This window comes from Ambystoma mexicanum, chromosome 10, assembly GCF_040938575.1.
Source record: "Ambystoma mexicanum isolate Mex_15411 chromosome 10, UKY_AmexF1_1, whole genome shotgun sequence".
NCBI lineage: Eukaryota > Metazoa > Chordata > Amphibia > Caudata > Ambystomatidae > Ambystoma > Ambystoma mexicanum.
This window is the reverse complement of record NC_090932.1, coordinates 19,183,494-19,211,046: the sequence shown is the minus strand read 5'-3', so window position 1 is coordinate 19,211,046 and position 27,553 is coordinate 19,183,494. Positions and strand designations below refer to the sequence as shown.

General features: G+C 44.9%; 1 protein-coding gene across 2 annotated transcripts in view; it reads right to left on the bottom strand.

The window, feature by feature from the left end:
- Positions 1 to 246: 246 nt before the first annotated feature.
- Positions 247 to 27,553, bottom strand: part of LOC138491106 (probable cation-transporting ATPase 13A4) — a 1,999,067-nt gene continuing 1,971,760 nt past the window's right edge. For both annotated transcript variants that reach the window (XM_069617426.1, XM_069617427.1), the window contains exon 30: positions 247 to 589. In XM_069617426.1, the coding sequence (XP_069473527.1) occupies positions 335 to 589 (255 nt within the window). In that variant the 3' untranslated portion in view covers positions 247 to 334. The remainder of the gene's footprint in view (positions 590 to 27,553) is intronic.

Genomic DNA, 27,553 nt, shown 5'->3' with positions numbered 1-27,553 from the left:
CCCTTCTTCAGAACTGCAAGAGGAAGCCGACGGACTGGAACAATTCTGCACTCACCATGGATGAACATAACTGAGTAGTACTCAGGTAAGTCTAACTGTGCAGTGAAACATCAAACTGTTCCTCAGGATACAGGCGCCAGAGCTAAGAATGAGAAACTTCCATCCATTAAAGGATCCATCTTTTCCTGCTGACCAAGAAGCTGAGCGGCCAGGGTGTATGTATGTATGTACGCCAAAGGACACACAAATGTTTACACTTGTCTATTTATAAACAGCAGGGTTCAGAAATAAATAGTATTGACTAAAATGTTCTAGAGTCCCTTTTTGGTTTCCACTACGCTGGGATGTACACATTTGAGTCTCCCTCTGTCATTTCAATCTCGTTATTTTCATATGCCTGGTTGCAGTAGGTTCCGCCTCCATTATCTGTCTTCTTAAGATCTGAATTCGAATAGATGGTTCTGTTCAGTAGGGGCCACTGTGTATCTTTCTCCAACAGCCTCTGCAACTTCCTGTATTTACTTTTTGACCTGTAGTGAATTGTTTTCTTTATCCAAACCCAGAGCTTTCTGTTTCCAATAATTCCCTCCTGCAAAATGAGAAGAAAGAACGATCAAATTTCAAGTTCTCTGTGCAAGATAACTATGCCTAAACCATTCTTATATCTTTCCAAATTGCAATAAACATTCTAATGAGCATTCAAATCATAACAGCTCAGTGAAGACATGTTGCTATGCGGAACACTTTTTAAGGAATAAACACAAAAACTAAGGAGTATTCTTCTTGAAATGTGACAGGGAAATCTGGATCATCAGCTCAAGGATTTGTATTTCTCTATGAGGTCCCTTTTCTTGCTTCTCTTGTCGATAAAGGACACTGGGCCTCATTCCAAGTCGGGCGGTCTGGAAAAAAAGTGCTGGTATTCGTGGATACTGGCACTTTACCGAACCGCCCAGCTACAGGTTTGCTGGTGCGGCACCTTGGCTACCTCCAGCTAAAAGTTGGAGTTCAGCCAGATGCTCTACCAGCAAATAAAGCACTCATTACCAGCACCAGCGACGGCACATCCCCTCATGGAATCCTATGGGACTCCATGAATGGGGATTTACACCGTCATTACAGCACTCAGAATCCGGCGGCAATGAGTCGCAGAAACGGTATCTCCATTTGCCGGTATCCTCTGCCACCAGAATACCGGTAATCTCGGAATGAGGCCAACTGTAAGCAGAGACATACTTTTTGGAGCTATGTGAGAGTTAGGAGCCTCATGTGTAGAGAGCAGAAAAGTCTGTGACAGTACAGAGGGCATGCAAGAAGCAGAGAGGAGGCAGCAGAGAGTAGAAGTGGAGTTGAGCTGAAGGGTGGTGAGAGGAGATAGGGGGAGCTATCAGGAGGAGAGAACATCCAAGGAGAACAAAGTGGTGGAAGATAAGAGAGGGGAGGGGAAGGAGGGTCAGAGGAGTTATCAGGAGGAGGTGGAGAAAAACCAAGAAGCGAGAGGTCATGAAGAATAAGTGGAGTTGAGAGGTGGCGAGGGAGGGTGAGAGAAGCTATCAGAATGTTGAGGAAAGAACAGTTGAGGGAAAGAGGTGATGGTGAGTGAAATGAGTTTCATGGAGGAGGCACAGACATCTATGCATTAGAAGGTGGAAGAGGCTAAAGATATGATATGGTATTTTTAACGCGCCTATACCAAGTGTTTCAAGGCGTGACGAGGCAAGGGAGGGGAAACAAAGGGGGGAAAAGACAATGATCGTACTAGGCCTAGTGACATTGAGATCGCGCAAGTGCAGGGGAGAGGTGTAAAGACTGGAGGGGGGTGTCTGTACTTCTGCTCTTTATATGGTAGAGGAGAGTCACAGAGGACCCCAGCCAAGATTCTCTATGTGGTAGCTATGGTCGAGCAATCAAGGCCTAGCTTCTCAGGAGGTGATGCAGGCTGGTTCCTAAGTACAGTGCAGTCCCCAAACTCCCACAAAGGAATGTCCACACACTTTATTACTGAAAACACAGTCTTTATATAATTAATATTCAAAGATATGTACACTATCACAATAACGCACTTTGTACTCAGAAATCAACAATGGTAAATATATACAATTCTAAAGTGGTACCACCAATATTATCAGATCTCATTAAAGTGCATCAACTATACTGTTAGAATGTCACACAGATCAATAACAAGGAAACCAGCAATAGAGATAGGAAGGAAATCAAGATGGTTGACACAATTGGCAGAATACTGGCCCCGTACCACTAGACACAGTTCTGTGTGGAGATCCCCCCACCTGGGCAACCTGTAAAATAAAGATATAGCACAAGCCCAGTCCATATATTGCTCAATAGTCTTATTCTCTCCTATAATGCTTTTACCCCCCCAATGTACCTGGTGGAGTAGAGTTCTTCGAAGAAGCGTCGACGGATCCTTCTTGAGTGATTCTCTTTAAAGCAGGAGCCACGGATCGTCGAGAGGCGTCGAAGAAGGTGAACTTGGTGTCGACGACGTCGATGAGAAGTTCGAGGGTGCCGAGACCATGGCGTCAATCCAGGCGGTGCTCGTCGGCAACGTCCTGCGAGGATGAGGTGTGCGGGGCACCTCAGCGATTGATTGTTCAGGACCGCAAAGAGTTTCTGAAGAACTGTGGCCCAGCAAGGGCATCGAGTCGTCGAAGTCTTTGTGGCCTTCAGGTGGTGGGAAACCCACCGGCAGATTCTCCTCGGCGCGTCAGCGGCCTTGACTCTCTCCGGCAGGATAAGCGGTCGTCGGTGCGGACAAGGGAGTCCTTCGATTCAAATGTTCTTAGGCAAAGGAGCGGGTGGCTCCGGTCGTCAGCGGCACGGCGTCAAGAGTCCCCGCGTCTGGGCAACACAACTTCGACGGGCCTCAAACCTGCAAACCGTGGTCGATGGCAATGGACTTCGATGGCGGCGAAGTCCGGGTACTTCACTTCATTCTCCTCAGCGGTCCCTGTCTCAGGTCGGCAGCCTTTAGAGGGTCTGACTTCCAGGGAGCTTCGGCGAAGGTTAGCGGTGCTCGATGGTCCCTCGGAGCACGGGAAGAGGGCGCCTTACCAGGTCCTCTCTCAGATCAGCCTTCGACGAGTTTGGCAGCTTTCAGATCGGGTCGAAGCAAAGGCAACAGCTAGTCTTCTTCTTCCAGCTGGGCGTCGAGGATCACCAGTTCCAGTTATTCTTCAAGTGTAGACAAAGCTTCTGAACAATTTCCAGTGGTGAGAGGTCCCCAGATATACTATCCTGTCTCTCATCCACACTGCTGGGTCACACTCAGCAGCCAATCATACAGAAGGGCAATCATGCAGTCAGTCAGCCAATCAGGCACAAAGTGAATTCAGACAATCCTCCTCCCTCTCAGACACTAACAACAAGGAATGTGGATTGGGACAAGTACCCAGCCATTCAACACTACGCACTGCATTCAGGCCAGTTTCGGGCAGGGCTGTCTGAGTATTTTCCTCTCATACCAGAAACCAGACAGCCACAACAAGAAGTGCATATTGGTCACACACTCCATTCACCCAGGTCCCACCCACAGGGTGTACCCACAACATACAGTCACTGGGAAGGCTCTTGCCAGTCTGGACAGGACTTCACAACAACACCATATATGGAACTTCGACCCAACAGCTAGTCAGGTGGAAGGGACAGAGTCAGGGCTTCCCAGGACTTTGGGAAAACAAGGTAACAGGCAATAGAAAGCAAGAAGCCACAGAGGCCATCTTGTTTCCTATCAGGAATCAACTGATTCCAAAGGCAGGGCCTGGGTATTCCAAAATGGAGGATACTCAGAGCACCTGTCAAATTCAGCATGGAGCTGCCACCAGCCCATACCCTGCTCTTTGGGCCACCCACAGGTGCCCCAAAACATACACTAGGGGCACAGGGTTGTACCCACACCCATGGGTGCCATAAGGGTATCCTATGGGTCTGTACACCAAACCAGAAACAGGAAGCGCTGCACTTCCAGGAGTCCCACATTGACTCCTGGGCAGAAAACAAAACAGAACACAATGAAAAAGGACTACAGGACAAGGACAGGGAGGCCCTGTCCCTCCAATGCATTTCTAGCATCACAAGAGGTAAGGGGGAAAGTGCCAGGGGAAGGGAGGAGGAGCAAGTGCAAGACACAGGATTAAACATCAAAGAACAAATAGTGCAGCCAGCAGGTGGCACTGAAAGGTTAGGTGCAGCCAATGGAGAGATTTCAGGGCTGGAGAGATACGATCCCTGGCCTTGAGGCCAAGGACAAGTCTCGCAGTCATGTTCTCGATGAGTTGCAGAGGACGGAGAGCAGAGGCAGGCAGATTCAAAAAGAGGCTGTTGCCGTAGTCACGTCTAGAGAGAACCATAGCTCTGGAGACAAAGAGAGTCTTTGTGGCCTTCAGGTGGTGGCGCGTCAGCGGCCTTGACTCTCTCCGGCAGGATAAGCGGTCGAGGAGGGGGAAGGAGAGGGAAGGAAGAATACCTTTGAGGAAGTGCAGTTGGTAGTTTGACTTCTTGGAGATGTCAGATGTGAGGAGAAAAGGAAAGTGTGGAGTCAAAGATGACCCTGAGGTTCTTAGCCTCAAAGGTGGGAGCAGGAAGAGGGGCAAGAGAGGACAAGATAACAGCAACATGATGTTGGTGGTGACATTAAACGCCTAAAATGGATGAGAACCAGTGGTAATAACAGTGACAGGTTGAATTAGGCCGGGAGAGAAAAGCCAAGATGGTAGGATAGGAGAAATGTTTGGTGCAGCTGAAGGAGGGAAGAAGGAAGGGGCACATGTGGCATTGACAGCGGAAGAGAAGGTGCCCAAGACAAGGGACAGTCAGCTTTGGGTGCATGAGATTGAGAGACTTTGGCATGGCCAGTGTCCATCACCCTCTTGGTTAAGCCTACCAATCCCAACAGTCTCTGTAATCATTGCTAAATTCCAAAAGAATCTGATGTGGCCTAGGCGCGGACAAATCTGACCTCCAAGTCCCTCAGGGTCTGTCGTTTTTCAAAGAAACGAGCTGGGGGTAGATCTCTGTCTTCGGCTGGGGCCTCCCTCTGGAACAACCTCCCTGCCACTCTAAAACTTGAGGAGAACCATCTCTGGTTCCGGAAGCACCCCAAGACCTTCCTCTTTTCTTCTGCCTTCACTCCCCCTCTCCCCTGCTGATCTGTTCTCTCTTGGCACCGTGCACCTGGCCACCCTCTGTCCTCCGGGCCCAGGTACCTGCTCACCCTGCCACCCTCCCGCACTGCCTCCGGGCCACCCCTTGCACTGTGGTCTGTATCTGTACCCATACACCCCCCCTTTTTCTTCCTGCACTTATCAGACCTATCCTGTCTGCTGCCTTAAACCTAGCACTTGCAAATTGCTGGCTGCTCTACCACTGTTTGTTGCCTTTATTATTTATTTATTGTTATTTATCTGTTTCTCCTCTGCTTCGCACTTTCCACTTCTCCCCCTTCCATGCACTTTTCCCCTCCCCCCTCTCCCATGCAATTGCGTGTTATCTATGTCACTGGGCCTAGTATGGTCGCTGTTTTGTTCTCCCGCGTTCCCCTCCCTTGCCTTGTCGTGCTCTGAAACACTTGTGTACGAGCATGATAGAAATAAAATATCAATATCAATATCAATACTAATAAAGACTCTTGAATTGGTTCTATAAAATATTAAATTATTTGTATAACCCAGCTTACCTTATGCACACTACCATGTATAACAGAACAATAAGCAATGGTATACAACCGCGGGGCTGCTGGACAGTATAGACAGACAGTCTAATATTATGATATAAGTCCATAAAATCCTTGGAAATGTTTTTCTCATCACTGAGTTTCTTCTTGAATAGCCTATCTCTATCCACGTCTGCTCAGGTTCTTGATTTCCATTGCCAGAGTATTACACGTTCATTTCTTCACTCAGATTAACTTGCTTACATGATGATCCCAGGACTGCCACTAATGGGTTAAGCCTTATCCCAATGACCAGTGCCAGATATATCCTACTAGGGAGCCCTGAACAGACTGTTGTCATCTTTCTGCCAGACCAAAACCTGTGAAGCAGTCCACCATCTGAAGCTTCACAGTATGAACATCTGTCATTCTCTTCAATTCTTGCTTTCACCATTCTTGCTGGTGACCAGTCAATCCTGAACACACCGTTCTTTGTTGCATGAAGCACATTTGCACGTCCCTGGACAAAGGCTTCATGTTGGCTAGTAGATCTGTCCTTTCTTTTTCCAGTATCTGCCCTCCTACGTTCATTTCCCATTTTGTTTTGATCAGAGAGAGGTCTTCCTCTCTCTAGCTGGATAATTGTTCATATATATAAAAACTTTGTTAAAGGGACGTTATGGTTCAAAGTAAAACCGAAAAAACCCTGAAATTCGGAGGTTATGGTAACATAAGCAACCATAACTCGCGCCACCGTGCACTGCTTACACTAACACCCAGGACATCAAAGACGACATCACAAATGTCATTGATGACATCACTGATGACATCACATGTGCATTTACTTTTCATAAAAACTCTGTACAAGGGATTCTTATAATGCTGACCAAAAACTGTCAAGGATCATTGGGATAAATATCATGAGCTAATTAGTGCATTAAGCAATGCGTTGATATAAATAGCATTCTATTATGAAGTTCTATCCAGTATACTAAGCTACTCATGCAGAAACATAGGCAGTGTGTGCAGCATACATGATGAAGGTGCCATATTCATAATCTTGCCATGTTGAATACTGAAATGATAACTGCTTTCTTATTAGAGTTTTGCGTACTGTGAAACATGTAATAATTAGATAATAAAACCCACTTAATACATAATTATTACAGACAAAACACAAAGAGACAACAACACATACAAATATGAGTATATACAGGGACAGTGAAGTAAACAAAAAACAGAATTAGTAGCAGAAAGAGTTCATAACCTAACTGATTGTCTTTATGCAGAGAAACTATTGCTCTGTTTCAAAGATGCTACTTACCATATGTATGTGTATCACATGATGTGACTGCACCCAAAGGAAAGGAGAGTGAGTATAATGTATAGAAATATGAGCATATACAGGGAAGGTAGAGTAATAAAAATAAAACTATGAGAAAGTGCTGATAACCCTAATGATTATCTTCATGCACAGAAAGGATTGCTCTCTTTCAAGCCTGTGTCTTCCGCTATGTATATGTTTCATATGATGTGACTTGACCCCAAGTCTACAAATATAGTACCTTTTCAATTTTTACTTCCTGACTGTTACTGAAGAAAACTATGTGGCTTCGATATGTCAGTAAAGGATAAAAAGGGAGAGCCAGGCATGTGATGTCATCAGTGATGTCATCAATGACATTTGTGATGTCATCTTTGATGTCCTGGGTGTTAGTGTTAGCAGTGCACGGTGGCGCGAGTTATGGTTGCTTATGTTACCATAACTGCCGAATTTCAGGGGTTTTTCAGTTTTACTTTGAACCATAACGTCCCTTTAACAAAGTTTTTTCACTGAATTTCATAGGTTTTTAGTAGCACAACTTAACCATAACGTCCCTTTAACAAAGTTTTTTTACTGAATTTCATAGGTTTTTAGTAGCGCAACTTAACCATAACATCCCTTTAACAAAGTTTTTTCACTGAATTTCATAGGTTTTTAGTAGCGCAACTTAACCATAACGACCCTTTAACAAAGTTTTTTTACTGAATTTCATAGGTTTTTAGTAGCACAACTTAACCATAATATCCCTGACTTCATATACATGTAACATAGAACATACTAACCCCCTCGTAGTGATTTTCCAGTCCGCGGACTACCGCCATGTCCGCGGACATATCGAAAATCTGAGCGTGGTGAATGTAAATTTAAATAGTGTGCCCCATTTCCCCTTTGAAGTTGGCTCTGAAAAGAGCCGTTTATTTTTTGTTTTTTTACAGATGCTTGACAGACACCTATTATTTTGTATTTTTTTTCTTGTTTTTTTTTCTTACTTTACTCCTAAAATCTTCACATAACCTTCTCCAAAGCAACCCTTGCATTCCAAAACAGAAAGGCATTTCTCGTAAAAGATAAAGAAATGCCATCTTCTTTAAAATTAACAGCATTACTGGCATCAATATTCTCATTATTACAGAAGAACATACCAGCTCTAAGCATGAAGGCACACATGCCTCGGTTGATGACACACCTAACAATGTTTTGCTGAGGACAAAAAACTGAACTATTGTCCCATATTGCCCTAGGTAGTAATCCAGAAAAAATTACTTTCGCATTTGGAAGGATCTTCATTACGGCTTGAACCAAGCGTTCCAAATCAGCCAACAAAGTAGGGGCACTGACGTTGCCCTAATGGAAAGCACCATAGTGCAAAACTACCACATGCGGACTGTTCATCGTGGCCATATCCTCACAAACTTGTACAATTCCCTGTACATTGCAATCAGGCACAGTGCTCCACACCACCTCCACTCCTTTCACATCAAAGTTCTTTGCAACATGCCTGCATTGAGCATACTGTTGTAAACCATGCACAAACATATCTCCAAGCACCAACACCCTGACTTTCTCTACTTCTGCCATCTTCACCACACACAGTCTCTTTCAACACAAATCCACAACCTCGACATCTGATTGGCTGATCCGTACAGTCTTTTTTCCATGTTGGATTTCCTGGAAAAACCCGGATGTAGCACGCCCTGTCCACGAACAGCCGCGGTGTCCGCGGACGGCGTCCTCTTTACTCTCTGTGCCATTCCCTCGTTGCATACAGCTAAGCAATCAGACAATATGAATAACGTCCTCAGAACACCCCCATTTTGTGAATTTTCGAACATTTCAGGACAATTATCATTTCATTATTCAACATATTAACATTACAAATATTATACTTTCATCTTGTACTCTGCACACAATTCTATGTTTCTCCATTAGTAGCTCAGTATACTAGATAGAATCCCATAATACAATGCTATTTATATCAATGCATCGTTCAAAGCACTAATAACGGTATGATATTTATTGCAATATCCTTGACACTTTTTTCGCAACATTATAATAAAAATCCCTAGAACACAAATTCCATGAAAAGTACATACACATGTGATGTCATCAGTGATTTCATCAATGACATTTGCGATGTCATCTTTGATGTCCTCGGTGTTAGTCTTAGCAGTGCACGGTGGTGGCGCAAGTTATTTTTCATAGTTTATCATAACTTGCGATTTTCAGGGGTCTTTCGGCTGTACTTAGAACCATAACGTCCCTTAAACAAACTTTTTATAATATCACGCAAACAATATACAAACATGGCGTGCAAAAACCAACTTCTACAGATGGCTTTACACAGAATGTTGCAAAGTAAGAATTTATGCTCGTTCACAGTGAAGGTCAGCTGCTTCAATTTTTTTCTCTGGCACCGGAGAGGCTCACGAAGCAGACTATAAGGTTGTATTGTGTTTTCACCTTGACAGACAGAGATTGTGATGAAAGACTTCTCTTGAAGGAGTGTTACTAAAACGTAAGAGAAGATAAGGATGACATTTCTGAAACGAAACCACTTTTATATATTATATCACTATGCAAAAGATCGTTCGCACACGCGGAGTCGTATTTTGGGACTCCACTACTCGTAGACAATGGAAATTGCAATTGTACTGTAAGTAACCCTTTAGATTCTTTTATACCAAATATAATTAAAATAGCGTAGCATTAAAGACCGCTCAAGTTGAACTTGTTCGTTGAAAGTGGCATAATGTTTTCTACCGCGCACTATCACCGCCGAATTCATCCCCTGTCGTTTAGAGGGCTCTGAAAAAGGCAGACGACACAGGGTGGGTTAATAGAAATAATTTAAGAGGTCTATAGTCGGTCAAGCGCTCTACTCGCTGTGTCACTTCACTGTAGCCTGCCAAGTGGCACAGCGAGTACAACGCTCGCTTTGACATCCGTGCACAGCTTGCTAACACAAGTTCGAATCCCGGCAAGGCCAAACTCAGCCTTTCATCCTTCCATGGTCGATAAATGAGCCCCACACACCGTGGTTAATAATAAGCACTGCTTAGATACCTCACGGTTCTTAGCGCTATATGAATGGGAAAACATTATTATTTTATTATTAACATACTCTGTTGCACTATCTTCGATAGCAAATAGTTTCACGCCCTAATAAATAAAATGATGATTTTTAATGAAGATCGGCTGGTGAGACTAATTTATGTTTTTTAAGACAGGTATGTGGCCCCATTTTGCCTATGTCACGATTTACAGACTCCAGCGGATGGGGTCTTCAACTACCAGGTGCAGGTCCAAATATGCAACTTCATGACCCTCACCATTTTATGGGACAATCGCCAAGGACCAATATGCCCTTACGCAGTACTAGCGGCTACAAACAACATACCAACCAATAGGATGGTCTAATGGCTCGTTGTTGGAGCAACCTTCCGATTATCAGAGCGACCATTTACTGCTTTTATCATAAACCAACAGCCTATCTACCGCAAAGGAACAACGCGTGGCTCAAAATAAACTTTTGCTGATCGACAGCAGAGACAATAGCAAATCGCTGACTATTCGCTAAACATTTCATGTGAAATAAATGTACTTTACCAAATGTACAATCCTGCTGTTTACTTTTAAACCACAGTTTCATATTCCGAATTGTGGCACACTGAGTTGTAAGCTGATCTAACACCCTCTGTACCTCAAAGGAACATCGCGTGCCTCAACATGAACTTTTGCGGATCGACAACAAAGACAAATGCAAATTGCTGAATATTCTCTAAACATTTGATGTCAAATAAATGTACTTTACAAAATTTACCATCTTGCTGTTTTCTTTTAAATCACTGTTTCATATTCCGAATTGTGGCGCGCTGTGTTGTGACATAATATGTGTTGTCTTCCGGGTTCTGTGTAAAGTCACTTAGGACTGGAGAGGACTGGGCGCGTTTGATGACGCACCCTGTAACGTCACGGAGAGAGGCGGGGAATATGAATGCTTTGATAATATAAGGCTTAGGGGTGGGAGATTTGATTTAGTGTCGCAAAAGCAAGTCAGCCAGGTCAATAGCACCAGCCATAGGATTATCACATAATGTCGGCGCACACCAGCCGGATTTATCGTTTCTTTAGTGGACAAAAAGTCAGTTGACGCCCATAGGAAATTGTACTATTAGCGGACAAAAGGAGTGGTCTTAAAACACTTTCACCCTGACAACGAACAATACAAACAACGTTCTCAGAACACCCCCATTTTGTGTAATTGCAACCATTTCGGGACACCGCGAGTGTTCTTAGAACACATTCAACTAGACAGGTTACAATACGGACAGCGTCCTGAGGACACCCCCAGTTTGTGTATTTACGAACAATTAAGTACACCGCAAGTGTTCATAGCTCATTTTGACCTTCCTTGCGAACAAAAATGACACATACTCCGTCCTCTAAACACCCCACCATTTAGTTTATTTACAAAATGTCAGAACAGCCGTGTTCTCCGCGGACAAATCGAACGCAACAAAAACGTCTAGCACATAAAAAAAAAACATTGAACCTATCTCATACTCCGCCACCCTCCCCAAACACTCTTACACACCAAAACACGGCACTAAATACAATTTATTATCCACGTTTCACCGCGCTGTACGCGGTCGACAGCGAATACAAGATGGCGGGCGCCACAGAAAATCTGACGCGCTCCATGCCCCTCGCCGTCCAATCAGCGAACACGTCACATGTCCGTGGACATGACGCAAGGCCATGGGCCAATCGGGGTGCTGTCCGCGTAGCGAACAGGGAAGTCCGTCCGCGAAGCGAACACAGATATCACTAATTTTTTTGCCTTACGTTTTGGTCATTTTATAAAAAACTACTGGACGGATTTACACCAAATTTGCAAAAGCACGCTTTCGGGACCAAGCCCCCGCTCCTGCCGCACATTTGGGGTAAATCCATCCAGCGGTTTGGCCTGTGGCCGTGCGCAAAGTTTTTTCCCATTATGTCTATAGGAAAAAACAAATGTTTTGGGACCCCCCTCATAACTTTGCCCCCCCAGACCAAACCTCTCCGAACTTTGCAAAAAAATTCAGAGTGGGCCATATACTTTTTTTGCAAAGTTTGGTGAGGATTCGTCCAGAGGGAGTGAAGTTATAAGCCACCCAAAAAATGCTCTTCCTATGGAAACACCAACTTAACCATAACTACATGGATGCTACTGCGTCCATGTAATATACATATATACATACAACAGTTTGAGATCCTTCAACCAGCAAGCTAAAGAGCTGCCTTGCGGTACATTCATCAGAAGTTCCACTTGATCTCTTTCCCAACCCCAGCTCTCAAGTTCCCTGAACCATTTTCATTTTTCCTCTGGCATCCATATCTTCTCCTTTCCTGGAACCATGACATAATTCCCTCCTGATTGCATACGGTTCTTACCCTTTTCAGCCCATTCGACATGTACTAATTGTTGAGTTGCACACCAAGACCCTCAAATCCTGAAATATTGGCTTTGAGTTTTCTCCCGATCTCCCTGCTGTGACAAAGGTCAATCAGAACAAAAAGGCATTTTAGGATATGAGATTCAAAGCTAGCTTTTATGACAGCTCATTTGCATGGGAGCATCAAAAACCAATTCACCATCACCACCATGTATCTAAATCCTGCACAAGTGTACATAACTTGAGCACTACAAGATATATTACATTGTACATAATGTGAGAAACCTGAAAGTGTCTCCATGGCTAGTCCCCAGGGATCTGTGCAGAAAAGTTAGTTTAAAGAGTAGACAAGGACAAGCCCTCGGATAGGAGAAAGATTTTACACACTTTCACGGCGGCTGAACAAAATGAACAACCGGATTTGCACAGTGCCTTTAAATGGAGAAGAAGCTGTAGCTGAGGCGGACGTTCCTGGCAGTTCCTGCAGGCTCACGGCTCCTGAAGCGACTGTCGGACTGACATGAAGTAGGAAGACTGGAGGGTCCTGCACTGCCCAGGGAAGAAACCAGTAGCAGAGCAAAGAAAGTAATAAAAGGTGCGCTCCTTAAAACCCAAGCAGGGTCCGACCATCCTGGATATTCGGCCCACTGTGGCTCTGTACAGCGAATTCGACCAGAGAAGGGAGTCCTGGCTTGCAGTTTCGGCAAACTGGTTGGTCCCACCAGCTCAGGGGAAGAAGATTCCTGCAGGATCTTCTCTGTCGTTGGAGTTCGAGGTTTCGGACCTGCAGCAGGGCTTTCCCGGGTGGTTCAGTCGTGGTAGGGGTCCTCTTCCTTCAGCTCCTCATCGGTTCTTTTGTTCCAGTGGCGACTCTGCCTTTCCAGAACCAGAGACCTGCTTTTTATGCAGTTTTCCCCCATTCACACAGCCTGGCTGTCAATCACACAGCAGGCTGGCTGTCCCGCCGGGACAGTCACCACAGCCAATCAGTTCAGTGTTCGACATGGGTCTCCAAGGAGACCCTGTGCAGGGAGTCCTAAACCCCTCCCTCACATCCTGTCCCCCCAAACATACAGGTGCCTAAAGAGGGCTTCTGTGTAGAAGCCCGTGAAAAGACGGTGAACAAAGGAACCAAACCTGGTTTGGCGTGCAGAGTAAAACACGAGAAAGACATTTTCAAAAATAAATGACGAATAAACCCAGCCGGAACCAAAATTAAACAAATATGGTCTAGCGGGTTTAAGTTCGAAGCTACCAAGATAGCCTAAAACAATACAAAGGTTATTTAAGATAACTGCGGTAGGAAAAATAGGGTAGTTACCACTGCCACCAGCCAAGTCTTGATGGAAAGGGAGCGAAACAACGCTCCAAGAGAAACAGACAAAAAAGGGATAAGTATTAACCCTTTGCAGTACTCTATGTAAGATAGGGTGTACTGGGTCTGCGGTTTTACAGAGGCTAATAAAGTTAATGGCAACTTTACACGTTCTGGGAGACAGTAGTCAGTCCCAGAAAATGGAGTCTGAGTTGGGAAGTCTAAAAGACAACCCTGTGTCACTGCACTGATGGTGCTGTGTGACACACAGTAAAAAGATGATGCTTGTGGAGTAGGTGAGGCTCCACAGTCTATGAACAAAAAAATGTTAAACACACACAGCAAAACACATGTAAGAGTGGGAAAAAAGGCTCACACTCTTACGAGGTGAAAAAAATAAATCACAGAAATCCAGCAAAGCTGCTGAGGGACTCAGTAGGTAAGGGAAATTAGCCATTCTGGAGAATTCTCCCTAACACTCGCATCCCCAGACTAAGGGACAGAAGGATTTAATCCACATTAATGAATCTCTACCTGAAGTCGGTTAAAAACATCCTAGAGAGACCATCAGCATTTTGGTGGTGACCTCCTGCTCTGTGCTCAATGGTGAAATCAAACCCTTGCAGGCAGATTGACCATCTCAGAAGTTTTGGGTTTTCCCCTTTCATTTGCATTAATCATCTCAAGGGTTGGTGGTCTGTATAAATCACAAAAGTAGATCCATACAAGTATGGTCTAAACTTCTTCAGAGACCACACAATGGCAAAACATTCATGCTCTATGGTTGCCCACCTTGTTTCTGGTTCCTTCAGATTCCTACTGATGAAGCAAATGGGGTGCTCTCTACCTTTCTCATCCAGTTGACTAAGGACTGCACCTGTACCTGTATTGGAGGCATCTGTCTGCACAATGAATGGTTGGTGATAATCAGGAACTCTTAGGACTGGAGCTTGACAAAGGGCTTCCTTCAGGTTTTCAAAGGCTTGAGCGCACTCCTCATTCCATCTAACCTTTTTAGGGAATTTTGGAGAGGAGATCACATTCAAGGGAGAAGCTATGGTCCCATAGTTCTCTATGAAATTCCTGTAGTACCAAGTAGAGAACTAGGAAAGCTCTCACTTAGGTTTGAGTAGTGGGGGTGGCCCAGTTTTGTACAGCTTGTACTTTGCTAGGCAATGGCCTTATTTCACCTCCTCCTACCTCATGACCAAGGTAGACCACTTTGCTCTGACCAATTTGACATTTACCTGCCTTTATGGTCATATGGGCCTGCTCAAGAGCATGCAAAACATAACCTAGGTGTTCAACATGTGCTTTCCATGTAGGGCTGAACACTGCAATGTCATCCAAGTATGCCATGCAGAAGTCCTAATCCCATTCAGAACTTGATTGACCATCCTTTGGAATGTAGCAGGTGCATTCTTTAGTCCAAAAAGAATAACCTTAAACTGGTAGAGACCTGCTGGGGTTGAGAATGCAGTTTTCTCCTTGGCATGGTCTGTCAGGGCTATTTGCCAATAGCCTGACGTCAGGTGAAATGTACTGAGGTACTTGGCTGAACCAAGTCTATCCACCAATTCATCCGTCCTTGGCAAAGAATGGCCATCAGTCTTAGTGACTGCATTTAGAGCTCTGTAGTCCATACAGAATCTCAACTCCTTGGATCCTGCTTTTGGTACTAGAACAACTGGACTAGACCATGGACTTGTACAGGGCTCTATAATCCTGAGATCAAGCATCTTGTCGACCTCTCCTTTGATGTGGGATCTCAGATGTTCTGACATTCTGTAACCCCTGCTTTTTACTGGTAAACAGTCACCAGTGAGAATATCATGCTGGCCCCAAGGTGTCAAGCCTGGTGATAGTGAAAACAGGGAGGCAAACTGATTTAACAGAACTTTGCACTCCTCTTGTTGTTCAGAAGTCAGTTGAGAAAAGAGATTGACTCCTATTTTCTCATCCAAAGGTTGGCCTCTAAGGAGGTCAGGTAGAGGTTCACTCTCCTCTTCCTCTTGAGCTGAAGCTAGAAGCAAAGCACCCACTTCTGGTCTCGAGACATATGCCTTCAAACGGATAGTGTGAAAGACTCTGGGAGCTTCCTTAGGTCTGCCTAAGTCCACCAAATAGTTCACCTCTCCAAGTTTGCCTACAACCTTGAAGGGTCCTATCCATTTGTCCTGCAAGGCCCACTGCCTGGTTGGCACCATAACTAACACAAGCTGGTCTTGAGTAAACTCAACCATGTTGACCTTCTCGTCATGCCAATGTTTGAACAGAGCCTGACCTGCTTTTAAGTTCTCACTAGCTTCTGCCATCATGTGTGACATTCTCCTCCGGAGACCTATCACATAGTCAGTCACTCTGACTGGCCTGGGGGAAGGAGCACTCTCCAACCCCTCCTTAATCAGGGCCAATGGACCTCTTACTGGATGGCCATAGAGAAGTTCAAAGGGACTGTAACCAACTCCCTCCTGAGGGATTTCCCTATAAGCAAATAGAAGGCATGATAGTAGAAGGTCCCACTTTCTTTTAAGGCGTTCCTCTAAAGCACTGATCATGCTTGTCATAGTATGATTAAACCTCTCTACCAGTCCATTTGTCTGGGGATGGTAGGCTGTAGAGAACTTGTAAGCGACACCACAGTTTTTCCACATGGCTTGCATGTAGTGGGACATAAAATTGGATCCCCTGTCGGATATCACTTCCTTAGGAAACCCTACTCTGGTAAAAGTAAAAAGTAGAGCCTTAGCCACAGCCTGAGCCGTAACAGTTCTCATAGGTATGGCTTCTGGGTATCTTATAGCATGGTCTACTACAACCAGGATAAACATGTTCCCTGAAGATGTGGGAGGGTCAAGGAGACCAACCATGGTGATACCCACCCTTCAAAAGGAACTCCCACCACTGGGAGCGGCACCAGGGGTGCCACATTCTTGGCCCCACTCTTGCCAGAGGTTTGGCAAGTGTGACAGCTCCTACAGAATTTGTCAACTTCTGAACCCATCTTAGGCCAGTAGAAGTATAAGGAGAGCCTTTCCTTGGTCTTTTTGAAACTCAAGTGACCAGCCAAAGGTATCTCATGGGCCAACTGTAGGAACTGGAGTCTGTTGGCAAGGGGCACTACAATTCTTTTGCCATCCCCAGGGATAGACTCAGTCGGTTCACTGTAGAAGAGGCCTTGTTCCCAGCTTCACTATTGCTTTCCAACTTCTTGCCCATCAAGTTGGTTAGCAGCCTGTTGTTGAAGGCCCTCGAGAGTGGGACACTCTCTTTGTCCTCTGCTGAAGTCTGCCCTGTTGGGTCCACCTTCTGCCAGTAAAGACTGCAGCTCAGGATGGTCAACAGGGTCAGGATCTCCAACTAAGACAGTGTCTTCTTGCAGATCTGATTCTTCAGAAACTGACTCAACCACACAAGGTTGCACCTCACACTCTGCCTCAGCAGGTGCAGGAGTCACAGGTGTGACCTTGGACAATCATGGGGATGTCCTGGTTGGTAGGACATGGTTACTGTCTGACTTTTTCCTTGAGGTCTTGGGTTTCCCCTTTGCCTCATTCTTTCTAGAAATAGCAGTGAGCAACTCCTGTGGGGTGGTAGTGAGAGTTTCCTCCATCAACTCCTCTGGAGAGCCTCTCAAGGTCCTCTCTCTTGCAGGCCTAGTGAGCTCCTGTCTCCTTTTACTGGGAGCCCTGAGGGTGCTTGAAACAACTCCAAGAATGTCCAGGTCATTACCCAACAGGACTCTCCCAGACACTTCACTCTGCACACTAAGAGGTATTTTGACAGTCATATCATTACACTGGATGATAGCTGGTAACTGGGGAAGCATTTGCACAGGGCCTCCAGCTAACTTGGTGAGGTGTTTGGATGTCTTAGCAACATCCTCCACCTTGAAAAATTATTCATCCACCACAGTTATGCTGGCTCCAGTGTCTCTGATGGCAGGAGTCTCCTGGCCATTCACAAGAACACTATCTTTATAATACTCTTTAGTATTATCTGGGATGGACTTATAGACATCTAAATTCTGTTGTTCCCACAAGCCCAGGGACACTAAAGAAACACTATCTGAGACTCTCCTGGGTTCATCCGCCAGTAGGTGAAAGTTTCCACTTGCCTTAGGTACTTCTTCCTCTGGGGAGAAGGCTAAGGAGACAGTGCGGATCCCTGAAGGTTTACCCTTACATCTGGGATCCCATTTCACATGTTCAGTTGATCCACAAACATAACCCCAAAGATCTTGATGAATGGGGGTTTGTTCTGACCTCCATCTGGTTTGGGTCCAGATGGTACACTAGCCTGATTTGGTTTCTCTTGTGGGTTACCCGTGTGTTGCTTTTTGTGGCCCTCTTTTGGATTGGAGGTATTAGAATTCTCCTTGGTATCTTTTTTTGGCTGCTTCCCCTCATCCTTTTCTGAGTAGCCCCAGAATCCTTGTGAGTAGCCCTGTTGGCAACCCACAAGTCAGCAACCTTAGCTAGCTTCTTTGGATCTATCTCCTTAGAATAAACGAAGTGCTGCCTGAGCTCAGGCGAGCAAGTATCATAAATTGACTCTGACATAACACGATTTCTCATAAATTCATAAGTGTTTACTCTGTAACCCTTAACCCAACCATCTAAGTTTTTCAAACATTCACATACCCAGGTAGCCCAAGGGGTACCATCATGCTTTTCAAGGGTCCTAAATCTCTTAAGGTACTGGGAAGGGGACTTCCAAAATCTAGCAATTAAAGCTAGCTTCACACACTCATAGTCCATTCTATCCGCCTCCCCCAACTACATCACAATATCAGATGCAACAGTGGGTAGCCTAGAGAAGAGCCAGGGAAGCAACTGATTCCCTGTAAGACCTTGAATCCCATGGTTATATTCAAACATTGGCAACCAATCTAAAATATTTAGCTTAACCTCATACATACCCACAATTTCTTTAGGCATACGGGATCTCTTAGGACTGGAAGACCTAGAAGACTCTGGGAGAGAAGCATTTTCAAGAGATAACCTTTTCATTTCTAGTTCATGATTCAACTCAATTTCTCTGAGTTTAAGTTCTTGGTGTTTTTGTTTAGTTTGAGCATTTGAACGTTTGAATTCCAGTTCAAGCCTCATCTTTTCCAAAGCAATGAATTCAGGACTGAGTGTAGGACCTGAAGGGGTCCCAGTGGACAAAGGTTGAGGTTGCTGAGCAGACAAGGGAGCAGTGTGGTCTACATTAGGAGACATATTTACTTCCTCTAACTCATCAATAATAGACACATTATCATCCTCATTATTTTCCACATTTGCTGGAGAGTCAGGCATTTCAGACCCACTCCCCAGACTTTGGTTCTTCAACAACTTTTCAATCAATTCAGACTTTTTTGCCTTTGGCAGAGAGGTTCCTTAATCTACACAGATTTTTTAAATAATCCACAGTGTAACTAAGGAGGGTCTCCTGACTGTAGCTTTCCATATCAGACATGATTAATATTGATGTTTAGTGATGTTAGGCTTGTGGTTAGTTTATCCAAGGTAATAGCAGCACTGTAAGTTTAATTACTATACTTGATCCTCACCGCTGTACACCAGTGTTAGGCAGCATTATATGCAGTACCCTTTGGGAACACCACACACAATTAAGACTACAAGTGACAATACAAATTCACATTTGGTACAAGCCTGTACTACACAGTAAAATTGGTAGCGATGGCTGAGCAGCCAGACTTATTTCAAGAGCAAGTGAGCAGTATGAATAGTTACACAAAGGACAGCAATTACTATGATTCAAACAAACACTGATTCAAGGTTTCTGAGTAAATGAATATACATTTATTTACACATCAGTTGAATCACATTTCACTAAAGTAAAGAAGTTTAAAAATCACACTCTTAATACACCACACCACTCCCAATACGTTCCAGACAAGTTAAGCTCACAAATGAAGTGGGAGTAAAATGGCACTCCAGAAATTTAAAAGGGAGGGAAAGACAAAGTTAGGCAGAAATTGAACAGCACGAACAGGTAAGTAAGCAGGGCAATCTAGAAAGAGGGACTACAGTGATGGAATCAAATAAAAAAGGCTTAGGGCAAAAGTCAATAGGACAAAAGTCTTTTGCTCAAGATCACACAGCTCAGGGTAGTTTGCGGTTAAGTCTTTGCCAAGAATTCCGGACGAAGTTGGTTGGCAGAAAAATTAGTTTAAAGAGTAGAGAAGGACAAGCCCTCGGATTGGAGAAAGATTTCACACACTTTCACTGCGGCTGAGCGAAACGAACAACCGGATTTGCACAGTACCTTTAAATGGAGAAGAAGCTGTAGCTGAGGCGGACGTTCCTGGCAGTTCCTGCAGGCTCACGGTTCCTGAATCGACTGACTGACATGAAGTAGGAAGACTGGAGGGTCCTGCACTGCCCAGGGAAGATACCAGTAGCAGAGCAAAGCAACAAATAAAAGATGTGCTCCTTAAAACCCAAGCAGTGTCCGACCTTCCTGGCTATACGCCCCACTGTAGCTCTGTACAGCGAATTCGACCAGAGGAGAGAGTCCTGGCTTGCAGTTTGGGCAAATTGGTTGGTCCCACCAGCTCAGGGGAAGAAGATTCCTGCAGGATCTTCTCTGTCGTTGGAGTTCAACAATTCGGACCTGCAGCAGGGCTTCACCGGGCAGTTCAGTCATGGTAGGGGCCCTCTTCCGTCAGCTCCTCGTCGGTTCTTTCATTACAGTGGCGACTCTGCCTTTCCAGACCCAGAGACCTGCTTTTTATGCAGTTTTCCCCTATTCACACAACCTGGCTGTCAATCACACAGCAGGGTGGCTGTCCCGTCGGGACAGTCAGTACAGCCAATCAGTTCAGAGTGCGACATGGGTCTCCAAGGAGACCCTGTGCAGTGTTTCCTAAACCCCTCCCTCACATGATATGATATGATATGATAAGGCATTTGTAACGCGCCTATACACAAGTGTTTCAAGGCGCGACGAGGCGGGGGGGGGGAACAAGGGGAGACAGACAACGATCTTACTAGGCCAGGTGTCATTCAGATCGCGCAAGTGCAAGGGTAGAGGGGAAGGGAAAAGTGCATGGGGGAAAGGGAGAGGGGAAAGTGCAGTACAGGGTTATAAGCATACAGCATACAGGATAAATAACAAGGGCCAGCTGGTGGCAAGTGCGAGGTAAGTGCAGACAAGTGCTGGGAAGGGGGGCTGTATGGATACAGACACAGTCCCGTAGTGCAGGGGTTGCCATGGAGGCAGTGCAGGGGAGAGTGGCTGGGCCGAGAACGGTGAATGGCCCAGTTGCAGATTCAGTGCAGTTTCAGTAGTATTAGCAGGGGAGAGGGGGAGAGAAAGCGGAGGCAAAGAGGAAGGTTTTGAGGTGCTTCCGGAACCGGAGGTGGTTCTCCTCAAGTTTCAGGGAGGTAGGAAGGCTGTTCCAGAGGGAGGCCCCTGCAGTGGAAAGAGATCTGCCCCCAACTCGTTGTTTGGAGAAGCGGCTGACCCTGAGGGAGTTGGAGGCGGATGAGCGAAGAGCTCGAGAAGGAAGATATTTAGGAAGAGAGAGTTGAAGGTATTTTGGCCCAAGGCCCCAGACGGCCTTGTGGACAATGCAGAGGGACATCTTGTCCCCTCAGAGATACAGGTGCCTAAGTAGGGCTTCTGCGTAGAAGCCTGCGAAAAGACGGTGAACAAAGGAACCAAACCTGGTTTGGCGCGCAGAGTAACACAAGAGAAAGCTAATTTCAAAAAGAAATGGTGAATAAACCCAGCCGGAACTGAAATAAAACATATATGGCCTAGCGGGTTTAAGTTCAAGGCTACCAAGATAGCCTAAAACAATACCAAGGTTATTTAAGATAACCATGGTAGGAAAAATAGGGTAGTTACCACTGCCACCAGCCAAGTCTTGATGAAAAGGGAGCGAAACAACGCTCCAAGAGAAACAGACAAAAAGGGATACGTATTAACCCTTTCCAGTACTCTATGTAAGATAGGGTGTACTGGGTCTGTGGTTTTACAGAGGCTAATAAGTTTAATGTCAATTTTATACATTCTGGGAGACAGTAGTCAGTCCCAGAAAATGGAGTCTGAGTTGGGAAGTCTAAAAGGCAACCCTGTGTCACTGCACTGAAGGTGCTGTGTAACACACAGTAAAAAGATGCCTGTGGAGTAGGTGAGGCTCCACAGTCTATGAACACAAAAATGTTAAACACACACAGCAAAACACATTTAAGAGTGGGAAAAAAGGCTCACACTCTTACCAGGTGAAAAAAAAAGTCCCAGAAATCCAGCAAAGCTGCTGAGGGACTCAGTAGGTAAGGGAAATTAGCCATTCTGGAGAATTCTACTTAACCAAGAGCAGGAGAAAGACAGCGCATACTGAGAGGGTGACAAGGCAAGGAGAGAAGCGACCTTGCCCTTTCCGACCAAGGCCCGTGAATCCTCCGCAGAAGGAATCGCAAGACTGCAAACAATACCCAGCGTGTGTTGCAGCAGATGTCAACGATACACAAGACCCTCCTCCGCTGACCAAGTTGGGAGAGACGCTTGCCTCCGTGGTACCAACCTTGACTCCAAAGAGAAAGAAAGCCAAGCGGTTCATCACAGCCGGTGAGTCGAGCGGAAAGTCGATAAGAAACCGAACTGTGTTGAATGAAAAGTAGCAAACGACTAAATTGAACTGTGAACTGCTGATAGAGTTATTGATGGAAGAAGGGGGGAAACTAGCAACAGATGTGTCCAACACCACGTGAGTGCCCACTTGGGGAACTCTGGCCGATTAGCCAATTGTTGAAACTACCATAACCAGAAGGCATTGGAAAAAGGCAAAAAGAGTGTCAAAGTGCTCATATAGGGGTCTTGTAAAATCCTCTGTACATTTGAAAGTCTTTAGCGGACAGATGATTGTGAAGTTAAGGGAAGTGAATCCTGTATCATAGGAATTGGGGAAGTGAATCCTGCATCGTAAGAGTTGAATGAGAAAGATATGATTGACAAGATTGGCAAGAGTGAACCCAAAAGAGGGATGCAGATAAAAGTCTCAAAGTACAGTGTATGGACAGGAGTGAACCCAACTGAGGGATGTCCACAGTGAACTGTTTTGCAAAAGTTGGCACGAGTGAACTCGGAAGAGGGATGCTAACAAAAAGGGGCAAGGCCTGAAGTCTCTATGAATAGTGTGTTGACAGGAGTGAACCCGACTGAGGAGTGTCCATAGTGAACTGTTTTGCACAAGTTGACAAGAGTGAACCCGGCAGACGGAGGCTGACAAAAAGGGGCGTAGCCTGAAGAATTGTATACAAATACATTAAGATTCACAAATACAAGGAGTATTGCAATACCAGGGGAAGTGGATTGTCCCCTTTGGCAATTGGATCCGAGCCTGGCAGGGGGAGATCCCGAAAGAAAGGCCTGAGCCCGATCGAGGGAAGCCTAAGGGTCCGAGTCTGAAAGAGGGAGATCCAGGGGTGGAAAGTCATCACCCAAAAGTCCATTTGGAAAGGACCTTTTTGTTTGTTTGTTTTGTTGAATACATCAGGCCCTCGAAGGCAAGAGACTTAACCATCGAAGAACCTGATAGCTGGTACGAACTGTCAGTTTGTGCTGGAAAAGCTTGAGTGTGTGCTGTGCTCAGGAGATCTACCTTATCCTGTGCTCAAAACGTGGGGAAGGAAGACCCCTGGCAATCACATCCTGACTTATTATATGTGAACACTTCTTTCTTTATTGAAAACCCTATCCCACACTCTTTCTGTAATTAGGTGTAAGGATTTGGCAATCTTTTTTTTTTTAGTATAGGCTTTTTACTTTGACAAGACACCACAAGGATTGCCTTATTTTTCATTTGATGGACGAAGCTTGCTACCATCTTAGATTTAGGTCAGGCGTCTTTCCACCCTGCATTTACAGTTTAATAAACAACCTTGAAATGTGATCACTTGTGTCTGTCTCTACTGCTGCCACCATGAGCTCCTTACAATAAGTAGTTTGGGTTAATTTTAAGGCCATAAATTGAAGACGTGAGTGGGCACTGCTTGTTAGTTTATATTCAAATCGAGTCCAGACAATTTCTTTTTGTTTATGGTTTGTGTGTGGGGTGCAGCCCACTAATTGGTGTTACAATGCTGGGCACGCCAAGTAACTAGAAAATTGAAGAGACCTAGGCTAATCAGCCTTCAGTGTGGGCTGCACACCTTTTTTCCCACTCTAGTTGCGCGAGGTAATTCAAAAGTTAAAGTTTGTTTTTAAATCCGTCTCGAAATTACTTGCATAAAAGAGGATTCTTGATTCTTTTAGTATAGAAGTTTAAATATTTTATTAATTCATTGTAGAGTGCAGATGCGAAAGAATGCCAATGGTTTTGGGACTAGATAGTGTCCTTCAGCAGGGCCTATATTTCACATCTAATCAATTAACATTTACAATTCCAGTTTAGAACCAAGCACAGGGTGTAAAGCAAAATCAGCCAACTAGTGCAACAATGTTCAAAAGCATTGATCAGTAGATAAAACCATGGCATACAATGAGATATTCGAAAGGCTATCCAGTTAAATGATCGGAAAAATATTTTCGACATGCCATTTTGTCGAAAACAAATTGCTGAAAAAACAATTCTGAATGTTTTTTTTGTTTTTTTTGTGTTTCGCGAGTAAAAAAAGTGTTTTTATAAAAAAGGGGGTTGGGGGAACACCCCATTTAAAAAAAACATTTGAAAAAAATGTTTTTCACCAATTTTGTGCCGACAAAATGGCATTTTCAAAAATATTGCATTCGAAAAAGTCACTAGGAACCATTCGAAACAGTGATGTCTGTTCAATTAATCAAGATCATAAACGTTTTTACATTTGAGGCCACAGGAAAAACAGACGTGTACAACAAGTGACAACATATAGAGAAAATAAAAAGGATTTAGCCCGTAAGTCAAGACCATATTGCATTCAGTAATTAAAAACTTTTACAAGAGCGTGTTCCCCTCAATCTTAACTATATTGGCCCTAGTCACCATCAGATTAATATACATCCCGTTTAACCCAAAGAGTTTCGTCTGTCGGTGTACCCGCTACTGTACTAATCCATCACTCTAACCACATTTGTACCAACATGCGAGTGTGTATCATTACGAAGTGTCCTGTGTAGGGGGCGTATCATCCGTCGCAGTACCCGTTACTGTACTAATCCATCAATTTTACAAGATCTGTGCAAACATGCGAGTATCGACCACTGTGCAGTACCCTTTGCTAACCATTGTGATCTACATGAGAAGTTAATTAGTATTTAATATTCTCCAAATTTAGTAACATCTAACACAGAGCCCTCTGTAATGTTTGTGCTCCCTTGTGTGTGCATTACAATCTAGCGTTACAGACCTTTCTTTTTTATCAGGATGTACGAGTGGACCACTGAACGCTCTACTGGAAGATCCAAATAGTCCATTAGAATTTGTTTGTGCGAGAATCTAAGAGGAGGACGTTCTTCTACTGGGGCGGTAGCATAACTTACTGCTATGTAAAGCAGTGTGTTCCTATCCAGTGCGTTCAGCCTGGCCTCACTGCTCGACTAGAGTATCGATGAGGTGGGAGCAATAGTGTGGCTCATGTAAACTAACCGTTCCTATGGTAACCGTTGCAAGGTCTGCCTAACAAAATGGCTGACCGTGCTGCATACATTCGGCCATCTTGGAAAGGGTGAATGCACTCTTGTTCTTACTTCTGTTTCCTTACAATGAGGATCTCTTAAGTGTCAGAGTATGGTAGTGTTAAGACAGCGGTCATGCGTGGATAGTCTAATATAACTTCGTCATAATATGATGGGTTTTTTTAAACAACTTTATTTATATTTGCACACAGGTTATGCACGTACATTTATACCATTCGATTTATCAAGCATAAATACATATACAGGTCAATTCACTTCAGTGTTCAGGTTTTCGAGGTCTGCCAGTTCCGCCCGATATTGTTTATATCGGGACCATATGTTTCTGGGTCTACAGGGGGCCATAACTGAGTCTATGTAAAGTTCTTCAGTATCGTTGACCCACACCATATCTCTGTTCCAGTCTTCTAATGTGGGTGATTGCGCATTCTTCCATCTCATTAAAATGACCCTTTTCGCTATTAGCAGGCTTAGATTCAATAGTTTCCGCCATGTCGGGTTCATTTTCCCTTCTGCCCCCAACATGCAGATCCGTGGTGTCCATTTCACCGGTTGGTCTGCCATCTTATCCAGTGCTCCACAAACCCCTGATCAGTATTGTCTCAACTTAGCACAGTCCCGTAGCATGTGAAATATGTTTGCGTTCTCAGAGTTACATCTCGGGCAGGTACCCGCCGAGGTGCGATATATTTGCTTGAGTCTGGACGGTGTGTAATGTGTCCTATGGACTATTTTATAATGAATCAGTTTGAATCATGACTTACAAGATATCCATTTGGTCATTGCGCAGATCCGGGACCATTCCTGGTCTTCTATCGACTGCCCCAGGTCGTGTTCCCACTTGCCCATAGCCGCGTGAGTCACCGCTGGGCGTGTTTGCAGTATGGTTTTGTAGAGAGTGGACGCAGTTATTTTCTGGGTCCCTCCCGTGAATATATAACCTAGTGCCATATTTATCTCAGGTTCCTTCGGGAATGTTGGGTACCTATGTTGTGCGAAGGCTGCCACCCTATGGTATTGTTGCTTACGTTTATTTGTGCATTTGTGTTTCCTACTACATCTTTAATGTCCTCCACTGGGTGACACCTCTAGTACTCCAGTGCATTACCATTTCACTCTCGATAGCTAAGGGTGTGTGTGGGTCCCCCCATATTGGCATACTCGGATGGTATAGCTTACTGGCTCCATATAAGTCAACAATTCTGGACCGTGAAAGTAACCCTGGAAGGGTTTGTCGTGTTGTGCTGTTTAGGGGTGGGCTTTGTTATCCCATGCAGAGCCAGTATCGCCTCGCGCTCCCTCAGTGTGGCGGGTGAGGGGCAGGGTTGAGAAAGCATGTGGCCCACCCGGCCGCATGGTGTGCCTGCGCTGCTAGGTAGTATAGTTCCATATCTGGTGCCATCAGTCCGCCTCTGGATTGTGTGTCTGTTAATACCCTCCAACTCTGTCTGGGATGCCCTCCCCATACAAATGTTATGCAGGCGCTGTTAATTCTAGAGAACAGGGCGCGGCCTGGCCATACTGGCACTTTGCTAAAAAGGTAGAAAAGTTTCAGCAATATTACCATTTTTATCAAGGCTATCCTCCCGGCCAACGATATGGGTAACACATTCCAGCGGTTCATCTTGGCGCACAGTGCATCAGCGAGTGTCGTGTAGTTCAGTGCACGGGACAGTTGGGGAGTTCTGGCTATATGAGCTCCTAAATAAACAATATGTACCGGGTTCCATAAAAGACCACGGAGGTTTTGGGGTTGTGTGGTGGTGTCTGTGAAGCTTTGACTTATTGGGATTAAGGCGCAGCCCTGAATACTCCCCGAACCTTCCCACTTCTGCAAGCACCCTGCAAAGTGTGCGATCCGGATTCTTAAGATATAGTAAAATGTCTGCATATAGCGTTATAATTTGGAGCTTGCTCTCAAGCATTAGCCCAAACGTGCTGTAACGTGACCTAAGTATGTCTGCTAGAGATTCTATCACCAGCGCGAAGAGTAATGGGGAGAGTGGGCAACCCTGTCTGGTGCCACCCTACAATTCCAGTATGTCTGTGAGGATCCATTGACTCTAATCCTGGCGTAAGGTCTTGTATATAGTATCCGGATCCATTTTATGAATTTTGGACAGAACCCATAGTTCCTTAGCACTCCAAATAGAAAGGGCCAGGAGACTGTGTCAAACGCC